Raw genomic sequence first — 21,792 nt, forward strand, 5'->3', positions numbered from 1 at the left:
AGAGAGGGCTAAGACGTTAGTTACTTTGCATTAAAAGTTTTAGGTCTTGGGGCGCCTGGGTGACTCAGTGGGTTAAAGCCTCTGCCTTCGGCTCAGGTCATGATCCCAGGGTCTTTGGATCAAGCCCCACATCGGGCTCTCTGCTCAGCGAAGAACCTGCTTCCTCCTCTCTCTGCCTGCCTCTGCCTACTTGTGATCTCCGTCTGTCAAATTTAAAAAAATAATAAATCTTTTAAAAAATTTAAATAAAAGTTTTAGATCTACAGTTGAACCTTGAACAGTGTGGGGGGCTTCTGAGGGCGCCAGCATGCACCCCACCACTGCACAGTGGAAAATCCACCTATAATGATTCCCCAAAAATGTGTTTACTAATAGCCTACTGTTGACTGGAAACCTTACTGATAAACTGTTGATTGGCATGTATTTTGTATATTATATGATTTATATACTGTATTCTTAAAGTAAGATAGAAAAAATATTAAAATCATAAGAAAAATACATTTATAGTACTGTACTATAAAAAAATCTATGTATAAATGGACCCATTCTTTTCAAACCTGTGTTGTTCAAGGGTCAACTGTATTAAAATCAGTAGTTTAAGTAGTAGACAGCTGATCTCAGGAAATATTCCACCTAGCTCATTTTAAAATTATCAACTTAATATGAGTTGATTACAATATATAAACCATTCCGTTATTTTGATCGAGGAGTGTGTTGGCCCCTAACAGCTTTCAAATTAAACACATTTTTGGTTTTATGCCTTTCTCAGATCAGTATTTGGGGGCAGCATACATCAAAACAGGACTTTCTGACACTAAAATGTGTGGGCACCAGATAAAAAAGAACCAATCACTTTTTTTTTTTTTTTTTAATTCAGTAGTGCCACTCCTGTGTGAAGAATTGCAGGGGCAATGCCATAGAGTAAAATCGGAAGTCAGACAAAGTTTGCAGACAAGGCAGGGGCAGGGCAGGACTGCTGATCACTGGCCCCTGAGGACCCATCCATGCATGCCCTTTGCACTGAAACGTGACCCAACTCCAGCGCAGCTTCTGGCAGCATCAGGCCAGGTACCCAGGATGACCCTAGACCCCCTTAAAGTGCCTGCCTGAGAAGGCTGCACGCTCACAGAATCTGATCCGGCCAAAGCACGGCGATGAGCAGATAGGTCCCTGAACCCCCTCTTAGAGCAGTTACTTTTAGAAAGCCGGCAATCATAAATCCTTCCGCTGCCCTTTGAGATATGAAACTACTGCCAGAAAATATTGGAGCAACCCAAGCTGTCTCTGAAGAGTGAATACCCAGAAGAGCCTCGTTCAGGTGGGCACCTTGCGTCAATGTGCCCCACCACCTGCCACCATAAAGATGGGGGAGAAGCGCCAACTCACAAATCCAATGGCCTTGTCACACAGACCAAGCCCATCACATCCCTCCCTGCCTTTCCCTTAGCGCACCCAGCCTTTTTTAAAAGTCTGCAGCCTTTTTATTCCAGGAAACTGGCTCAGTTCACACCAGACCCCAGTGCAGTCAAGTCTGCCCTCACCCCTTCATCAAAATGGCTGTTTCTCTTTGACATGGGGACAGGCATCACCTGACACAAACGGTCTCCTGGGCAAAGCTGTGTCACAGGCAGGATTTGGCCAGATGGAGGTACCAGTCTACAAGCGAAACGACCTTTGGAGTTTAGTATCAGCAGAAAAACTATTCTGTGTTGAAGTAAATGTGCATGACTACAAACCATCAAAGACAAGAATGAACTGTCATAAAAGGTGGGAAAAGCAAAGACTTGATTTTTTAAGATTTTATTTATTTATTTATTTGACACAGAAGCAGGAAGAGAGAGAGGAGGAAGCAGGCTCCCCGCTGAGCAGAGAGCCTGATGCGGGGCTCGATCCCAGGACCCGGGGACCACGACCTAAGCCAAAGGCAGAGGCTTTAACCCACTGAGCCACCCAGGCGCCCCAAGACCTCATTTTCTGTCCAGTTCCAGGAGTCCAGACAATTCCACCAGAACCCAAAATGGTAATGGACACTGTGGGAAGCCCCGCGCTCCACACTGCAGGGAGCAAGGCCAGCTGTCTGCTACGCTAGCACTTGGGATGGAATTCTATAGAGGAAAGCCAGTGAAATAATGGCATCTTTGGTCAGTGGCAGCGTTCTGACATACAAAATTAGGTAAGGGGTTTATGAGGTCTGAGGCAAGTTATGACATAGGGCAAACTAGGACTTCCATCCACTTTAGATTTGGAGATGCATTTAGCCTAAAAACAAACAAACAAACAAAAAAACCCCACCGTGTTTTTAAACTAATGCCCAACAGAGACTGATCACCAAGAGAAAAATGTTGGCTCACTACACTCTGATGAAAACAGATGACACAGATATGCAACTAAAGACAAACACTAGCAATGTGTTCTCCCACCTCATTTCAAAGTTCAAACAAAAGGAGTGTTAAAAATCTCAAAAGCCGAAACTATACCAAAAGATGCACTATTAATAGGGTCATGGATCCCACCGTGTACTGTTTAGTGTTTTCAAAAGCCTACCCCGAATTTTTTACAATTGATAGAGATCTCTACCCAAAAAGGAGTTTGATATGTGGAGGAACTTTCTCAAAAGTCCATTTGTCTACCCCATTTATTAGGAAAACAATTACATTAAAAGGACAAATAAAAACTACTATGCTGGAATTTCATTTAAGCTGACGCCCTTTAATACATCCTGGATTATTGCACATTTATAAAAGATGCCCTTTATTGACTAGAGTGAAAAGACAAGAAGTGTAAGGACAACAATTTATTCACTTGATTATGAATAGGAATGAGTAATGGAAGTACCAAAAAATGAATAAACAACATTCAGTTACTACATCCCTACTCTAGAACAGTGTTTTGGGCTTAATCACTTTAAGAAACCAACTCCTAACTTCCATGTCGGACACTCTCCCAACTGTGCCACTTGGGCACACTCGTTCCCTCCCAAAGCAGGTCATCAATGTAGCCATGCCATGGGCTCGTCAGTCCGTGGTCCCTTGTCACTGCTGGGTCTCATAAGTCAGATAGGAGACTTGTAGCCAGTGAGACACAAGGGGAGGACTGCTGAGAGGCTTCTGGGGAGGGTTTTCTAACGATGTCATGAGATGCACAGATGGGAAGCCCTCTCCTTTGGGTGGGTGTCGCAGTCAAGTGTCTGTAGCTGTCAGCGTGCGCTGGCCTCACAGGCAAGTGAGCTGGAGCCAGCCCACCTCGGGCCTTCCTATGTGAGCCAAGTTTTCCTTAAAACCCAGCTGAATCAGGATTTCCTGGTGCCTACAGCTCAATACACCCTGATATATCACTCCCTAATTCAAGAAATGCTTCTGGATAACTCATCTGGAGAGGCCCAGGTCAGGCTGACTTGCCAGGACTTGGGATCAATGTGACCATCCACGATGACTCGCTGCGAGAGAAGCACAGCAGCAGGTTTCCTCACCGACTGTCCCCTTACACATTAGCAAAAGCAACATTTTCATGGGGCACTCCGGGCATAGTAATTTTATCAACACTTAAATATTAAAAACAAAAACCACCATTGCTTTGCTTTGTTACATGTTTATTTAGCGCCTGCTAAGTACCAGGCACTGTGTGTGCACCATGAGGAATATATAGATGAACAAGACATAATTCTTGCTCTTAACAAGCTCAGGGACTGGTGCGGGAAATGAGACATGTACACAAGTAACTACATCATACCAGGCAGAAAGCAGTAAATGCCATGAGACTGATCCCAGGAGGTATTATGAGGGAAAAAATACCACCTTCGTCTGAGAATACAAGATTAGAGAAGGTGTTTGAGAAGTAGGGGGTCTAGAGAAAATTAAGGGGAAAATTAAAGCAGGAAAAGCTGTTAAAGACAGAAGCAGGAAGGGCTAAGAGCTGCGGAAGGACGAGCCCAGCTGGCTGGTAAACGCGGGGCGGGCGGGGCCCAGGCCTCTTGGGCAGGGCCCGAGCAGGGGGCGGGGCTCGGGCGGATGGGCGGGGCAAGCAACTGGGAGAAGCGGCGGGCTCCGCAGAGGGTGGTTCTCTAACCACACACGCCAGACAAAGCGGTTCCAACTTTGAGGGGAGCTTCTGAAGAGCGATCTTCCCCGAACCGAGCTCTGCTGCATAAAGCTTCATGTGGAGGCATCGGATAGTGACTTCACAGAGAAAGGACTGAGGGAAGCCCGGGCCGGAGTGACACGGGGCGCGCGGCGAGAAAGCGGGTGTCGGGCAGAAGACAGGAATGACGAAGTATGGCAAAGCGGGCATGGAGGAGGTAAGGTGAGAGGTGACGGAGTGTCGCAGCTGGAGACAGAGAAGGAGCCATTCAGGGAGCTGGGAATATCCCGAGGGAAAGTCTGGATTTGGGGAGAGAAGCGGGAAGATGGGGTGGCGGCGTGCTGGCGGGTGTCCAGGGCGGAGTGACCCGCGGGCAGTGACGAGGGGGGCTAAGGGTTCGGGGTGGAGGTCCACGGCGGAACGCAGGCCGGAGTCGTCCTACTGTGGTAACGGCGGAGAGACGTGGAGGTGGCCCCGTCGCACCGCGGAAGAGCGGGCCCGAGCACAACCTGTTCCACCTTTTCTTCCATACGGAATTCTCACAGAAAAGTCGTTAAGCATGATGATGCATCATAGAAAAGTGCTGTTTTCAAAATGTCTCCTGTCTTCACTCCTGAAACACTATTTCTTCAGTTTCGTGATTCCACACAGGAAAGTGCCTCCACTGTGGAGGGTCGTTCTGAAAAGATTTACTCCAATGAGAGTCTTGCTTTGTTTGTTTAACTTTTCATTATCACTTATTTTGAAGAGTTCTCTGTAATAAAATTATTTTCCTAAGGATTTCAGAAAAGCTACTGATGTATCCCACCTCAGTGAGCCTAAGAGCTGGAAGGAACCAGAGAGGTCATCCCTGTCTCCCTCATTTCACAGATGAGGGAACACGCGCCCAGAGAGGCCATGGGACTTGCTGGCATCTCACACGGCAAGGATGGCAAAGCTGGCGCCACAAGCAAGGCAGTGTGCTTTTCTCTGCCACACTAGACCCTGGGTGCCAGCCACCATCTAGACACACAGTGAGAGACAGACAAGTAGGCAGACAGACAGCCAAATACGTATGTAAGTATTATAACTATAAGCAAGAGTGGCTGGAATAACACATCTATATTTTAACATCCTTTTCCAAGTAGGGAAAAGGAGAGAATCTCTTAAGACAGAAAGGCATTTTTTGGACCCACCAATGCCTTGCAAATCTGAAAAGGAAATTACTGACTTTCTTAAAATACTAAACTGCACTTAACCACAAAAAATATCAGGCCACATCACTACCCATCCCATTCGATAAGACTTCTAGTCAGCCACAGTAGAAATGAAGGTATTCTTGGCTGGCATGTGTGTACCTGGAAAGGCAGTCTACAGGAAAACAAGATAATAAAAATTAGACTTTAGATTGTTTTATCTGTCACAGACACAAAATGCCCATGGCAATTTCCTTTTGAAGAGTTAAATGACAAATCCTTAAAATGAAATTCTAAATTCGTCCATTTACATAGAAGATGGAGAAAAAAGACGATTATATTCCAAACATATAAGTCTCAAATATACAGAGTTCTGATAAACAGCCGCATCATAGTAAACCAGCCAGAGCACATGAGCACCTTCCCCAATCACTGGGAAATACACATCCTACTGATTCTATAATTCATGGTTCCCTTTAATAAAGGCTGCTTCAACACTCCCGCAGGCCCACTAGAGTCTGCTAGCAATGCATTTCAGCTGGAGCTGTCAGATTTTCCAAAAAACCTTCTTTTTATAAAGAATGTAGGCAATGAGCACCCAAACTGCAGTGGCGACTATGTTCTGAGTTAGGTGCTCTTTGTGTGACTGATTATCCTGTAGCTTCCACTGAAAGGGGAAGTAGTTCTCAAACACCTCATGGCCAACGTACACCAGAATAGAGTTCATTCCTGGAGAAGAAATACAGAAAATAATAATAATATTTTCCTGAGTCACATCTGATCATCTGTTTAATTCTTGAAATTTGACTTTAGTGAAAAAAACAAAATGCACACACTTAATAAATAATGCACTTCTTAAATACTTAAGTATAAGCTAAATCAAATATTAGAAAATATTTATAATGATGTAATTCCTGAATACTAAATCTATAAGGAGAGCCAAAATCATTAACTTATCTTTTCTAGGACGGAAACTTGAGGTCAGAAAAATCTGTCAGTGAGTCACTGAAAATGACTGGATCTAGGGCACCTAGGTGGCTCAGTCAGTTAAGCATCTAACTCTTGGTTTCAGCTCAGGTCATGATCACAGGGTCCTGGAATCAGGCCCCAACGTGGGATCTGCACTCATGGCAGAGATTTTCTCTCTCTCTCTCTCCTTCTGCCGCTCTCCACCCTGCATGCATATGCTCTCTCTCTCTCTCAAATAAATAATCTTTAAAAAAAAGTGATTGTGTCTCTCAGTCTTCAGGCAGATTTGCATCAAAACCATTCCATTTATCTCTTGATACCATTTATCTCCAGTATCTCTTGATATTTCTTATGCATCATCTATAAGGCAGAACATTTATATTCGGAAAGAAGGCATGGTCTCATTGCTGAAGCATTAGAAACTGAATGATATCCCCTGGATTGTTTTTGATGCTCCACAACTCAGGACTGCCTGAAGAAACAAGTGGTACTTGGTTGTGACCCTACAATCTTAACCAATAAAATGGGTGGACTCCTTTGGAACAGGCCAGGCATGTCCTGCATGTGGCCCCAGTGGCTTTCTCTCTCAGTCTGCATCTTGGAAACCTGCCACGAGGGGCCATGGCCTCAGATCACAGCACTGGGCATGCTCAGCTGTCTCTGGGCCTGCCCACTAGGTCACCATCATCAACTCCGAATTAGAGGTTTACCTGGGTAGAAGAACGGGGTTCCTGTCCACAGTCCCTTCACATCCACAATGGGGTACAGGATAAGCAGGATGAAGAAGGCAAAGGAGCTCAGTGTGGTGACATATGAAACGGACCTACAAGGTGAATGAGGTGTTTCAGGGCTCCTGAGGAGCACATCCAGTATCAGCAAGATCAACCCAACATTATTTTCTATACTTACCACAGATTTTTGTTTATTGGAATAAAGCCTTCATTTTCAGAAAATTTCGTCAAAGCAATAGAAATAAGCCCCTATAAAAGGGGGAGAAGGATGTTAGTTTTTTAAAATATTATCTCAAAAAACAATTATGCTTCAAAACTGGAAAATATGTTATTTAATTACTTAGGAAGGCCTGAAAATTGTGTCTTACATTTTATTCTTTTAACTGGAAAACTATTTTCAAGATGCATAACTAAAAATATTCTCCAAAACAAAAAATCTCCAAAGCGTTCTCCTGAGTCAAAGGTAAACAAATAAATAAATTAGAGAGGACATGTGAAGGATAAAATGAAGAGCCCAACTTTCAACTCTCCGTCACTGGGAGATCTGGAAGCGGACCTCTGATAGCTATTACCCTGCTCTTCCTGGTCTGGCTCCCCACTGGAACCCACACCATTTCTTCACGACTCCAGCTGGCCTGTTCGACAGCAAACACTCTTAGTTATAAAGACATTTGCCTAAGAAAATAAACCTGAGAGTTCAGGTGTAAAGACATGTTCCTCTCCGCTGTTCTGGTGAAGAATGTAACCCTATGCTGTGGTGGCAGCTGCTGTCCAGTGCTGCTCAACGTTTTCTTTCTTCGAAACATGTATAGATAGGATTTTAGTGAGGAATGCCAGTTACTTACTAGAAAACAAGACCAGGCAGTAAATCTGATCAGAATGTCTTTGGTCTGATCCTTGTAATACAAGAGTATTTTTCCTGCCTGGAGAAGAAAACACAGATGACCAAGAGAACTGCTTAAGGTATATTCGTGTTTTGTGTTCCTCTACATCCTAATCACTCAACAGATAGACTCATCTGCCAGGCATGCTGCTAGATGCGGGGATTACCGAGAGGAATGGAACGTCACCCCTGCCCTTGACGACTGGCCACAGAGGCACGGGGGACTCCTCGGGAAGATGGGAGGAGATGCCAGGGAGGAAGTGCCGTCCGGTTGAGGCTACGAGTGCAAAGCAGGAAGGGCATCTGGGCAGAATGGAACAGCATGCACAGAAACAGGTCAGATGGCTGAAAGAGCACGCGTCCCTGAGCTGCAGGTCACTGAGAAAGGCTAGAGGGTTGGGAAGGTGGGGGGAAGGTGGGTTTGTGGGTCTCACTGGTGAGGCACAGGCTTTCTCCCATGCATAAGAGGGAGCTGAGGAAAGTCACTTCTCCCCCACCCCCAAAAAAAACCAGTAACACGGGACCAGCTCAGACTGGCCTGCTAGACAGCCCAGTTTAGTGGCAGTAAAGAAGAGGCTGGTACTAGAGGCAGAAACAGAAGCAGTACAATCTGGACTTTGCCTCAAATCCCCTGAAATTAGGAATTAATTTCTGAAAAAATCAAAGGATAAGAAAATGTTCGTAATAACTTGTGACTAAAACTAAAATTTATGAATGTTTTCTATGTGCCAGTTCTTAGAATTTCACAGGAATTACTCAGTCCTCTCCACCCATTCCTGAAGTAGATGCTATCAGAGCACAGAGGGATGAACATGCCCGAGGCTACCCAGTTAGAAAGTGGCAGAGCAGGGGCGCCTGGGTGGCTCGGTGGGTTGAGCCGCTGCCTTTGGCTCGGGTCATGATCTCAGGGTCCTGGGATCGAGTCCCACCTCGGGCTCTCTGCTCAGCAGGGAGCCTGCTTCCTCCTCTTTCTCTCTGCTTGCCTCTTTGCCTACTTGTGATCTCTCTCTGTCAAATAAATAAATAAATAAAATCTTAAAAAAAAAAAAAAAAAGAAAGTGGTAGAGCAGGTTCAAGCCCAGACAGTGTGGCCCCAGGTCTCACTCCTAACCCTACCCCAGGCTGCTCTTGGTGGCCTAGATTCATCCTTGCAGATCTGCAGATACAGGAATGAAATGAATATATGTGAAAGTACCCACTGTGAACTGTAGTGTGCTACAGAGGTGAGTATAGAGCAGTATTTCTAAATATGAATCACCAAAATGTATACGTTTTAGATCCACACTATCCAATATGGTAGCTACTAGCCATATTGGAGACTATTTGAAGTTAAATTTAAATTAATTGAAAAGAAATTTAAAATTTTGTTCCTTGGTCATACTAGCCACATTTCAAGTACTCAAAAGCCACATGGACATGAATATTTTCATCAGAGCCTTCCATCTGCTGCTTTACAGACTTTTCCCTCCCCCGAGATAGCTCTGCTCAAAAAAGAGTTCCAAACACCAATAAGGAGAACTTTAGGGGGGAAAAAAATGTAGACTGCTCAGAATTTTTAAAAAATCGCATGTGAGATAAACCAAGAACAACCTGTATTTGACTCTGGTATACAATATGCATAACCTAAAAGCATACAGAGTGGGTACAAAAGAAAGAAATGTGACAGGAGGGAACACAGGGACTTCCCAACACCACCAGCACCCAAACATTTTGCACCCTCCAACAGGGAGACCTTTTACCCAGAAACTGCTATGCCTTCATTCCTAAGATAAGCCATATAAACAATGAGAATTTGGGGGAGAGGTAATATAGGAATTATACCTAATTATTTCCATGTGCTGAATTTTAGCAACTTCTGATTTTGACAATCTGTCACATATAACAGAATTTATTAGACCATAGAAGGTATGCTTCCAATTACTTGTTTTAATTAAACAGTTTTTGAATTAGTGATGAATAATCATGAACTGTCAGAAAAATGTACACCCTAATGAAATGAACAAATACCTGAACGCCTAAAAATGCCATCACAATGGAGTTGATGCTCCCTAAAATTCCCTCTGGATCGTAGGCCACCTGGGTATGATAAAGCACCTTAACAAAACAGAAAAAGAAGGCAGGACTCAGACCACAAAATGCACGCAAACAATTCAGAGATCAAATACAAACTTAAAAACACTCCAGAATTCAATGGTTTTCATTTTTGCTGCAGAAATTCATGGCCAGCTTGTGGGGATTATAGGCAGAATACTTCTGATCATTAAAGTGTGGGGTGTATGATACCAGAAGGGACCGTAGAGCCCAGGGATGAGCCATGACCCAGAACAGCCACTTCAACTTCAGGGGCCAATGATTTGATGCATCCCTAACTGGTTCCAAAACTGTCCATAATACCTTCGTCACTGTCAGGTTTATTCCCTTTAGTCAACCCTACTGTAACATCAAAAAGCTGTTTCTGAGACACCTGGAACTGGCTCAGCTGGTTAGGTGGCTGCCTTCAGCTCAGGTCGTAATCTGAGGGTCCTGGGATCAAGCCCTATGTCAGGCTTCCTGCTCAGTGGGGAGCCTGCTTCTCCCTCTCCCTCTGCCCCACCCTACCCCACTCCCTTTGTGCTCTCTCTCAAATAAATAAGATGTTTTAAAAAAAAAAAAAGTCTGTTCCTTCCTAACTTCCTTTACGGCAAATAACATTTTCTGGGGGCACCTGGGTGGTTCAGTTGGTTAAGCATCTGCCTTTGCCTCAGGGTCCTTGGATCGTGACCCCCATCCAGCTCCCTGCTCAGCAGAGCCTGCTTCTCCCTCTCCCTCTGCCTGCTGCTCTGCCTACTTGTGCTCTCTTTCTCTCAAGTAAATAAATAAAATCTTTAAAAAAAATTTTTTTTTAAAGATTTTATTTATTTATTTGACAGAGAGAAATCACAAGTAGACGGAGAGGCAGGCAGAGAGTGAGAGAGAGAGGGAAGCAGGCTCCCTGCCGAGCAGAGAGCCCGATGCGGGACTCGATCCCAGGACCCTGAGATCATGACCTGAGCCGAAGGCAGCGGCTTAACCCACTGAGCCACCCAGGCGCCCCTAAAAAAAATTTTTTTAAATATATATCTGTATTATTTTATTATAAAACAAGCATCCATGTAGAAACTGCAGAAATTTGGAAACAGTGCAATGGATGCCACAGTGCATCCCTCAGATATTCCCCTGCCCATGCCTCTTAGGACTGAAGTATTCATTCCCTGAGCTGGTAGAAATATCACTGGTCAAAAGCTCTCAGCCAAGTCCCTTTTCTGGATCTGTCCTTGACTGAAGAGAGCTGCCTCTCCAAGAGCCAAACTCCCCTGCTGAGGGTGGTCCACATCCAATGGCCCGATCCCTGACTCCAATTCAGAACAACTCTAAAGCACCAGTATAGGCCCCCAGGAGATTAGCTAAGGTTTTGTGTAACTACCAGCCAGTCCAACGTCCCCTTCTGCCCGTTCCTGCTTCCTCTGATCCTGAGCAGGGGCTGATTCCAAAAGGATGACCTGAAAGCTTCCTACACACCAATCTGGGCCTCAGAGTCTGCTGCCAGGAAGTCTGAGCTGAGCCACCACATGCCTGATCCACTGCATCTGCACTTTCTTTTTTTTTTTTTTAAGATTTTATTTATTTATTTGACAGAAATCACAAGTAGGCAGAGAAGCAGGCAGAGAGAGAGAGAGGAGAAAGCAGGCTCCCTGCTGAGCAGAGAGCCTGATGTGAGGCTTGATCGCAGGACCCTGGCATGATGACCTGAGCCGAAGGCAGAGGCTTAACCCACTGAGCCACCCAGGCACCCCACATCTGCACTTTCAAATCCAAAGTTACTGAGATACACAGCCCCATAATAAACATTCCATTTCCTAAATCAGTGAACTTTTCAAATAAAAATTAGTTCTCATGATAGTTTGTTAAATGGACAGAGTCTCCAGTTGGCCAGCCCTTTCTGTTTTCCTTCACTTCAGAGCTCCCAAGGGTCTCGCTAAAAGTGCAAGGTTGTCTCACTCACGGCGGAAGAAGGATGCTGGTAAATGTGGTCATGTCCCAAAAGCAGGCGGTCAATGTAGCCAGCAGCTCCTCCAGTGCAATTTGGATACTTCCCCAAATCTCCAATACCACCAGGGCCGAGATAACCACTGGGAAAGTGAAAACATGTACTTAATGAACAAGACTTCAGTGGGAATTAAGGCTTATCCTGGCAACAGTCAGAGCCCAACAAGAAGCTTCAAACACAGAGACCCCTTGGCACCACGCACTCCTCACGGATGCTCTTCTGACTTGACTACTCCCCACAAGCTAAGGCGGGCAGCCCAACTTCCCTTCAAACAGACCCCGAAAAAGCCTCATGGAGACAGTCCTCTGGACATACACCAAACTCCTCTCCCAATACACATGATGCCTCAAAAAAGAAGAAAGAGAGAAAGCAAGTTCCTCTTCCTCAGGAAATCTGCAAGTTCTCACCCCAGAAGCTCTGACTTGGCAGAAAAGGACATGCAAAAAGGGATTACCTACATGGGCTCACTTACGTAGGACATCCAGGAACAGGCAAGAAGAATGTCAAAGCCAGCCAAATGCTTTCCAGCATTAGAATGAAGAGCCACTGGGGCCAGCTGAAGATGATGTCTCGAAGGGAAAAGCAGCTTCTCTCCTGAGTGAGGAGTTATTAAAAAAACAGAAATGAACTACATGTAAGTAGAAGAGGAAGAAATAAGCAGTAAACATATTTGGGAAATTCCTGGTGATTCTTCTGTTGGCCTGTATGGTAGTAATACAAAAACAGATGCATGTTTATTTCATATATGTTATGTGGTCTACCTGCCCCTCTCCATGAATATAGTAAAACATTAGTTAAGAAGAAATCACTGGGGGCGCCTGGGTGGCTCAGTGGGTTAAGGCCTCTGCTTTCGGCTCAGGTCATGATCCCAGGGTCCTGGGATCGAGCCCCACATCGGGTTCTCTGCTCAGCAAGGGAGCCTGCTTCCTCCTCTCTCTCTGTCTATCTCTCTGCCTACTTGTGATCTCTGTCTGTCAAATAAATAAATAAATCTTAAAAAAAAAAAAGAAATCACTGGATGGGACACCAGGATGGCTCAGTCAGTTAAGTGCCCAACTCTTGATTTCGGCTCAGGTAAGATCAAGCCCTGCATCCAGCTCTGCGCTCAGCACAGAGTCTGTTTGGGATTCGCTCTCTCCCTCTCCCTCCACCCCTCCCCTACTCATGCTCACTCTCTAAATAAATAAATAAAATCTTAAAAAAAATTAACTGGACAATTCTACTCTTACATCCAAGAGAACTGAAAACAGATGTTCACACAAAAACTTATATACAAATATACATAGAATCTTTATTCATACTTGCCAAAGAATGGAAATAAGTCAAATGCCTATCAATTGATGAATGTATCAAGAAAGTAGTACATTCATAAAATGAAGTATTATTCAGCAATAAAAAGGAATAAAGCACCAATACACAGTCCTTGAAAAATATGCTAAGTGAAAGAAACCAAACCACAAGGCACATGTTATATAATTCCATTTATATGAAATGTCCAAAACAGGTAAATCTACAGAGACAGAAAGTGGAGGAGGGGTTGCCTGGGACTGGGAGAGTCACGAGGAACAGCGAGTGGCTGGTAGTGAGTACAGGGTTTCTTGTGAGGTTAGGAAAACGTTCTAGAATTGGGTAATGGTGATTACTGCACAACTCTGTGAATATACTAAGTATCACTGAATTACACACTTCAAACTGGTGAGTTTTATGGTATGTGAAATGTATCTCAATAAAGCTGCCATTTAAAAAGCTATTTTAGGGACGCCTGGGTGGCTCAGTTGGTTGAGCAGCTGCCTTCGGCTCAGGTCATGATCCCAGCGTCCTGGGATCGAGTCCCACATTGGGCTCCTTGCTCCGCAGGGAGCCTGCTTCTCCCTCTGACTCTGCCTTCCACTCTGTCTGCCTATGCTCACTCTCGCTCGCTCTCTCTCTGACAAATAAATAAAATCTTTAAAAAAAAATAAAAATAAAAATAAAAATAAAAAGCTATTTTAGGGGCGCCTGGGTGGCTCAGTGGGTTAAGCCGCTGCCATCGGCTCAGGTCATGATCTCGGGGTCCTGAGATCAAGCCCCACATCGGGCTCTCTGCTCAGCAGGGAGCCTGCTTCCCTCTCTCTCTCTGCCTGCCTCTCCATCTACTTGTGATTTCTCTCTGTCAAAATAAATAAATAAAATCTTTAAAAAGCTATTTTAAAAACCACATTTTAAGAAAGGAAAATGAAATTTAAACTTTTGGAGCTGTCCTGACTGAAGGAAGGAGTACAGCCTACCTATCCCTGGTATCTCACCCAAACCCTCGCTCCATTGTCGGGGTGGCGGATGAGCCTCCACAGACCTTGGGTTCCACATGACTAACCAAGCCCACATTCATGTCTCATCTCACTTCATCTCAAGAAAATCCACAGCAGAGGGTACACAAACAATGATCTAGAAGGGAGAGCAGGTAAATGAATAATGATCCAATACATTCCAAGGATATATGACCAAGCAATCATTACAGGAAGAGCCAAGAAAATCAGTTTAGTAATGAATTTGCTAGTCACATATACGGAAAGGAGCCAGAAAACAAATACAGCTTTATTAATTTATTAAGAAGGACCCCAAGTAGAAGAATTTAAGCATTTCTTCCTGAATATTTGTCTCTACTATGGGAAAAAAGCTCCACCTGCGGTATCTCAACAGAGTAATTTATAGTAAGATAGAAAGCAATCGTGAAAGAAGTGAGGCTCTCATACTTCCCACAAAAAAGAAATATGAAGTAGCCAAGACTGCCAAGGATAATACTGTCATTCTCCTCTACCCTACTCTGGCATTTTCCTCTAAGATGAATCTTCACAGCATCCATATAGACACTGAAATGTTTTGTGAGTTTTCTAAATATCCTGTACTACGACGAAATGGAAAAACTGGCAGTAATGCCCCCAAAGACTGAACTAGTGAACTAGCTGATGGTGATATTATTTAATGCCATCAAAATGCATTTGATTACTGGGAACTTAAAAATGTATTAAGAGGGTAGATCTCATGGTATTTGTTTTTCTTTCCCCACAACAGAGAAAAAGGATTGATGTAAAGACTAAAGGAAAATAACTAATTGAAAAAAAGATGCACTTGACTAATAGAGTTAAGGAGTCTACTGAGATACACTACTCTGCCCAGAACTAAAGAAGATTCTGAAAATCATACAGTGATTCCCACCATCCCCCCCGACCCTATGTTTAAAAGTAGGATTTCTTACCAAGGCACAACTTTCAGGCACAGGTTTAGCAAAGATGAGCTCTAACACAGCAACTACAAAGTAGGTCACCCCCAGCCTCTGGAGCACACCAGGAATTCGTACCTTATCCCAAGACACTGCAAAAGGCACAAATTTGGTGAAGTGTTAGCCAGCATTCCTCCTCCTGCCCTAGACAACATTACTGTTCTCTAGAGGGGGGAAAGCATATCTCTATCGCACTTAAGTTGTTGTCCAGGCCTTTGGAGATAGGAATGCATAGGGGACTTGGCTCAAACTCATAGCAGGAAGTGGCGAGCTGAGACACAGGGAAAAGAACCCGTGTTCAGGTGCGTAGGTGGCTGAGTTGGTTGGGCAACTGCCTTCGGCTCAGGTCATGATCCCGGAGTCCCCAGATCTAGTCCCACATAGGGCTCCTAGCTCCATGGGGAGTCTGCTTCTCCCTCTGACCTTCTCCCCTCTCATGCTCTCTCTCACTCTCTCTCTCAAATAAATAAATAAAATCTTAAAAAAACAAAACAAAAAAAAAAAACACATGTTCCTTCAGTATGAGATAAAGCAAGGACTACCTGAAGTTCCTCTCCTGGCCCTTTATCATTCTGGGTATGGATTCAGTCGACTCCCACATCCACCAGCAACTTGCAGAGCCAGCACAGGCCACCAACAGACTCTCCCTGTCCTATAGGCTACAAGGCTACATCACTGGAAGAATGGGACCATGTAATGAATCCTATAATATATTCTCCTGGGAGCAGTGGCTCATTTTTTTGAGATGCATCGAATCAACTATTCAATGATACCTTCCCTTCTGACCACAACTGGAAGTGACCTCTATCTCCCCCTAATGGCTACTCTTAGTGCTTCTTGTCCATGGGGACAATCTGGCTACTGTCCAGATAACTGTCCTGTTTTGCTAATGCCACTGTACGCCCCTTGAGCACAGCTAACTATTGCCTTCCCTGACCCTGATGCACGTCCCAAGCACGGGGTATGCGTCCTTCCCTCGGCCTTCCCATCTCACTCACTGCTAAAGCAATAACAGAGATATTCCTTTCCAGCAACCCAGCGGGCATACATGTGATGACAAAGGTGGATTCTTGAACTACCAATCTCCTTACTATGGAAGTCGATGAATCCAAAGTGGCAGGAAGGCAGGGTCCAGAACAAGGTGACCTGATCTGGCCCTACTACTCTGTTCCTGCCTCAGAAGACCCACAGAAAGCACTTCAATCTCTCTAGGACTCAGAGTCTTCCTTTGTACAGCAGAAGGGTCTGAGTGGTCTCAGAAGCTCTTCCCAGGTCTGAAGTCCAAAGACAGTGACAATAATGCCCGAAGTTATACAAGCAGGTATATACTTTTCCAACAACTGTTCTTTTTGCGGGAATCTGAGATGGAGGAATTATATTTCTTTTAAATTATGACATGTAGGGACGCCTGGGTGGCTCAGTTGGTTAAGCAGCTGCCTTCAGCCCAGGTCATGATCCCAGCGTCCTGGGATCTAGTCCCACATGGGGCTCCTTGCTTGGCAGGGAGCCTGCTTTTCCCTCTGCCTCTACCTGCCACTCTGTCTGCCTGTGCTCACTCTCACTCCTCTCTCTCTCTGACAAATAAATAAATAAATAAAATCTTTAAAAAAAAAAAAATTATGACATGTAGCTTCCACATTTCAACCACAATATATACTAACAAGAGGTGAAAAAATACTTACATGGACCAAGGCAATAATTGGGGTTCACAATGACCACTCCTATACAGATTAACAGGAAACTCCTCCATGCAATTTTCCCTAGCAATCTGAATTTTGAACATCCTCGCTGCAGTATCGAAGTCATTGATAGAAAAACTGAAGATCCCATAATAAATACAAACCTAGAAAAAAAGACAGCTATAAAGAGGTGATCATTTCTAGGGTGGCTTTTTTTTTTTTTTGGTCTATATATCATTAATATTTTGTAATCTACTACATAAAAGAAGTGATACATTATTTTTCTAAAGTAGCCAATTACAAAAGTAACACTGGAGGAAGAATAAGAACAAAACCATTTTGGCCTCTAAGGTTTGTGCACCATCAAGTCATATCCTAGAAGGAAAATTCTTCAGGGCTGAGTACAATCCAAGGACAAAGTCTCCCATTAATTATTAAAGAGAAACAATAAGAGACTCTTAATCTCACAAAACAAACTAAGGGTTGCAGGGCGGGGATGTAGGGAGAGGGTGGCTGGGTTATGGACACTGGGGAGGGTATGTGCTATGGTGAGTGCTGTGAAGTGTATAAACCTGGCGATTCACAGATCTGTACCCCTGGGGCTAATAACACATTATATGTTAATTAAAAAATTTTTTTAATTAAATTAAATTTTAAAAAGAGAGAAACAATGATGAAGACTCTAGACATTCAAGACCACACCCTCAAAGTCCCTGAGAAACAAACAACATACATCAATCATTCCTATATTCACTCTTTCTCCTGAAAGAAAAATGAAAGCTATTTCTTTTTCTAATTTTGTCTGAGCCACATACCTCTTTTCTTGCCTTTTACTAAATTAATTCTTTAAAAAAAAAAAAGTCAGAATAGCAATCTTTCCAATGATTGAGCATGAGGGCTAACAGAGGTGAGAGTTTGCCCTTGCCACATTTCTTGATATCCCCTGGCTTCCCTTCTTGGGGTCACCTAATTGGATAAAAAGTGTCCAGTAACAGAAATAAGAACGCATTTCCTACAGGGAATCTCATAAAGAATGTACATAAATGGGAACTCTGGGTGGTTCAGTCCATTAAGCATCTGCCTTCAGCTCAATTCATGATCCCAGTTTCCTGGGATCGAACCAAGCATTGGGCTCCCTGCTCAGCAGGGAGTCTGCGTCTCCCTCTGCCTTTGCACCTTGTTCATGCACGCGCGCTCTCTAATAAATAAAATCTTTAAAAAAAAAAAAGTACAGGGTGCCTGGGTGGCTCAGTGGGTTAAGCCGCTGCCTTCGGCTCAGGTCATGATCTCAGGGTCCTGGGATCGAGTCCCGCATCGGGCTCTCTGCTCAGCAGGGAGCCTGCTTCCCTCTCTCTCTCTCTGCCTGCCTCTCTGTCTACTGTGATCTCTCTCTGTCAAATAAATAAATAAAATCTTTAAAAAAAAAAAAAAAAAAACAATTAAAAAAAAAAAAAAAAGTACATAAATAATTACCAAGTCTTCAGGCATGTAAAACTTCCTCAAACCCAAAACCACCTCAAGCAAGAATCGCAGCTCCTCCGCAAGAAACCCTGAATTCATATTGTGATGAAACAGAAGGGACCAAAAACATAAACCAATAGCTAGTACTACTTCCTACAAATGGGACAAAGTCACTCAAAGCGTCAGAGGCAATGACACAAATCCCACACTATACAGGAAGTCAGGGTCCCTTAACAAGGTGAACAAGTCACAGATGATCAGAGACAGAGTGGGTCATTCCTGTATTACTTTAAATTTTAATTAATACTATCATTGCCCTGTTACATACTTATCAGAATTTCCTGATGCCAATATACTATAATTTCTTCTAGGAAATATGATTTTTATACTTATTTTCAGGATTAGTGGGATTTAACCACATATTCAGAATTTATGATTTCCTATAAGATCCCAAGATGTATATACCATATCTATAAGAACAAAATGTTCCCTGTGAAATCATTCATCTTTTATATGCAGGTTTTAGATACACCCTCTTACCAAGCATATGAACTATCCAGTAACATAACTTTTGGAAGGACCTGTGAGTAACACAGGCCTGTGGCCCAAAACTCAAGGATGGTCTCAGAGAAAGGCTCCAGCATGAGCTGGACACTTGGATGACCTAGGGAAGACCTGGTGGTAGAATGCAACTCACCATGGGAATACGAGGTCAGCCACCGTCAGTCCTGGAGAATAACACAAGCACAAGAGTAAGGAAAAAGACTCTAGAATGTAATACTTCCTAAAATGAATGGCTCCATTATATACTGATATATATGGAAAGTAAACTCACACTGAGAGTTTACAGGAAAACACTGTGAAGTAACATACAGACACTCCTTGGGGACCCGGACCCAGTCACCAGGCCTGGTACATTTCCTAAGAACATGACTGAGCAGGGGAAAACCAGAGTAGAAGTCTGTGGACAAGTCTGTTATCTTTAAGCTGTGTTATTCAAAATCCATTCTTAAACCAACTACTGAGCCAGATTCACAACCATTACTCAACACCACTCAGACCAATCTGAGTTCAATGGCACCCTGAGGAGGACCATGAGTCTTAGAAGGTAGAACTCCCGTGTGGCTGTAATAAAAAGTGTATCTAGATGACAAGAATCATTTACAACTAAATTCTTAACAGCTTCTGCAGAGTCCCACAGCCCTGCAGCAGAGTCTTGGCCATCCACTGTTATCACAGTGAAGCACTACAAAGCCACAGCACACAAAAGCAAGAACAAAACAAAGGGTTAACAGCATCATCTAAAGGTCTGGGGGCAGGAGATCAGCACTCAGAGGAGGCTGGTGGGGCCTTGCCTCTGAGCTCCTGAGGGGATGCTGAGAGGTTTTCTTGTCCACACTTCTCTGAAGGGGTCCTACACAAACAATACCACTTTTAGGAAATATCTTACCATTCCAACTTGAGTGTTTGAAGTACCAGTATTTTCCTCCTCCATAATTGACGAAGACCATGAGGATGAGAGCTATCCTGTAAAGCAGCAAAGAGCACAGTTTCAGGGCTTGCCCATGTGACAGGGAATGGCCCAACTGCAAGAGACACACTTACACTCACAGGGGCAGTCACAACACAGATACACTTAAAGAGCAGGAAACTATTATTTCTAATTACTACAATTTGGGCCCTACACAAAGCCCCTCTGTTGCCAACATTTCCAACCTGATTTTTTTTTTTAACTAGGCTCCATGTGGGGCTCGAACTCATGACCCTGATCAAGACCTGAGCTGAGATCAAGAGTCAGACACTCAAGTGATTAAGCCACGGAGGCACCCCTCCAACATGATTTCTTAAGAGAAAATTACACTGACACTGAACTGTGTAACTTGAAAACAAAGCAGAACATTTCCCATCACTCCGCTCTGTGCTAATTACTTAGATGTTGCAGGTTTAAAGAACTGTAGTAGAAGGCATAGTCATTAGAGCTGAAGGCTCGAATCATGGGCCCTCAACTCTTATTAGGGCAAAACTCTCATCAGTTACCTCAGTGTGCTCCTCTGTAAGACAGGGAACGTACCCACAGGGACCCCTGGAACCACCGAGGAAAATGATATGTATCATGGCACCTAACCAGCGCTTGGCACATTTTAGGCACTTAACAAATGTTAGTTCCTATCTACCAGCTAATATCTCATCTCCAAAAGTGGCAATGAGAATCGAAAAAAAGAGGAATAGGGGCTCTTGGGTGGCTGTTGGTTAAGCTTCTGACTCTTGCAGAGAGTCATGATCTCAGGGTTTGAGATCGAACCCCACACTGGGCTTCATGGAGGGCGTGGAGTCTGTTTAAGATTCTCTCTCTCCCTCTGCTCCTCTCCCTGCCTTTCTCCTAAAAAAAAAAGAGAGAGGAATATGATAAAACAGACTCTAAATATGCTACTGTTTAATGCTGATTCTGTAAGATACTGAAGAATGAAGACTTGAGCGTGTCACTGAGGTTATCCGTGGGGACTCTGGAGCCAAACTCCTGGAGTCGGATCCCAGCCATCCCACATCATCCCCAAGTGACCTCAGACATGTTACTTAACTCTGTGGCCCAGTCTCTTCACCTGTACGTGTTCACATTTTAAAAGGACATGCCTCACGGGATTGTGAAGAGATTGAATAAACTACGACAAGTAAGAACAGTACCTGGCACAGGGTGAGAATTCAAGAATCCTTTGCAGTGGTTTTAATTCTTATTACTGCCTGGCTTCCAACATGCACCCCAGAGCACTCAGTGTCTGAGGAGGCTGGGACAGAATTGTAATTATCACCAGAGTTTCAAAGCCCTCCATAAGGGGCACATGGTGGCTCAGTCAGTTAAGTGTCTGCCTTTGGCTCAAGTCATGATCCCAGGGTCCTGGAATCAAGCCCCACAGGGTCTGTTTCCTCAATCAGTGAGGAGTCTGCTTCTCCTACTCTTTCTCCTCTATCTCCTACTCTCTCTATCAAATAAATAATCTTAATAAAAAGAAAAAAAAAGAAAAGAAAGCCCTCCATGGGTAGAAATGGAAGACCTAACACCTACATGTTTATTTTCAGCTATATGGTTTTAAACTTTATTTCCAGAGTTGGGTCCTGGCCCTCACACTTCTACCCAAACTCTAAAATAACAAGTTGCTGCAGGACGCTGGATTTGCCTCCCAGAAGGCTTGATATTCAAGCTGTTTTGCTAGCAGTGGGGAAGGGCCGGGGCTGGTGCACGCTGGTGTTTCATTTGTCTGATGGGACGGGGGGTGCAGATGGACATGCCACGGCCTGCCCACATGACCTTTAACTCAGCAGAATCTCCATACTAGCGCAAACTCGCTCTGGCCTCATCCCTTGATTCTTCTCCAGCAACTTTATACTTGCTATCGTGACAGTTTTTGAGTAAAGAGAGGCCACTGATTTTATTCTCACAGCAAGAAGTCCTGCCTATCCTACGAAGTAAAAGATATGTAAAATAGTTAAAAGCGT

The 21,792-nt window shown here is 44.0% G+C and overlaps 1 protein-coding gene across 2 annotated transcripts in view; it reads right to left on the reverse strand.

Annotated features, from left to right (window-relative positions):
* Positions 1 to 3,568: 3,568 nt before the first annotated feature.
* The window catches only part of HGSNAT (heparan-alpha-glucosaminide N-acetyltransferase), a 48,911-nt gene continuing 30,687 nt past the window's right edge, over positions 3,569 to 21,792 (reverse strand). For both annotated transcript variants that reach the window (XM_032328780.1, XM_032328781.1), the window contains exons 8-18: positions 19,751 to 19,827; positions 18,998 to 19,028; positions 16,843 to 17,003; positions 15,137 to 15,252; positions 12,374 to 12,495; positions 11,857 to 11,983; positions 9,843 to 9,929; positions 7,798 to 7,875; positions 7,131 to 7,201; positions 6,932 to 7,044; positions 3,569 to 5,981 (exon numbers count right to left, since the gene is read on the reverse strand). In XM_032328780.1, coding sequence (XP_032184671.1) covers positions 5,800 to 5,981; positions 6,932 to 7,044; positions 7,131 to 7,201; positions 7,798 to 7,875; positions 9,843 to 9,929; positions 11,857 to 11,983; positions 12,374 to 12,495; positions 15,137 to 15,252; positions 16,843 to 17,003; positions 18,998 to 19,028; positions 19,751 to 19,827 — 1,165 coding nt within the window. In that variant the 3' untranslated portion in view covers positions 3,569 to 5,799. The remainder of the gene's footprint in view (positions 5,982 to 6,931; positions 7,045 to 7,130; positions 7,202 to 7,797; positions 7,876 to 9,842; positions 9,930 to 11,856; positions 11,984 to 12,373; positions 12,496 to 15,136; positions 15,253 to 16,842; positions 17,004 to 18,997; positions 19,029 to 19,750; positions 19,828 to 21,792) is intronic.

Source organism: Mustela erminea, chromosome 21 (assembly GCF_009829155.1).
Source record: "Mustela erminea isolate mMusErm1 chromosome 21, mMusErm1.Pri, whole genome shotgun sequence".
NCBI lineage: Eukaryota > Metazoa > Chordata > Mammalia > Carnivora > Mustelidae > Mustela > Mustela erminea.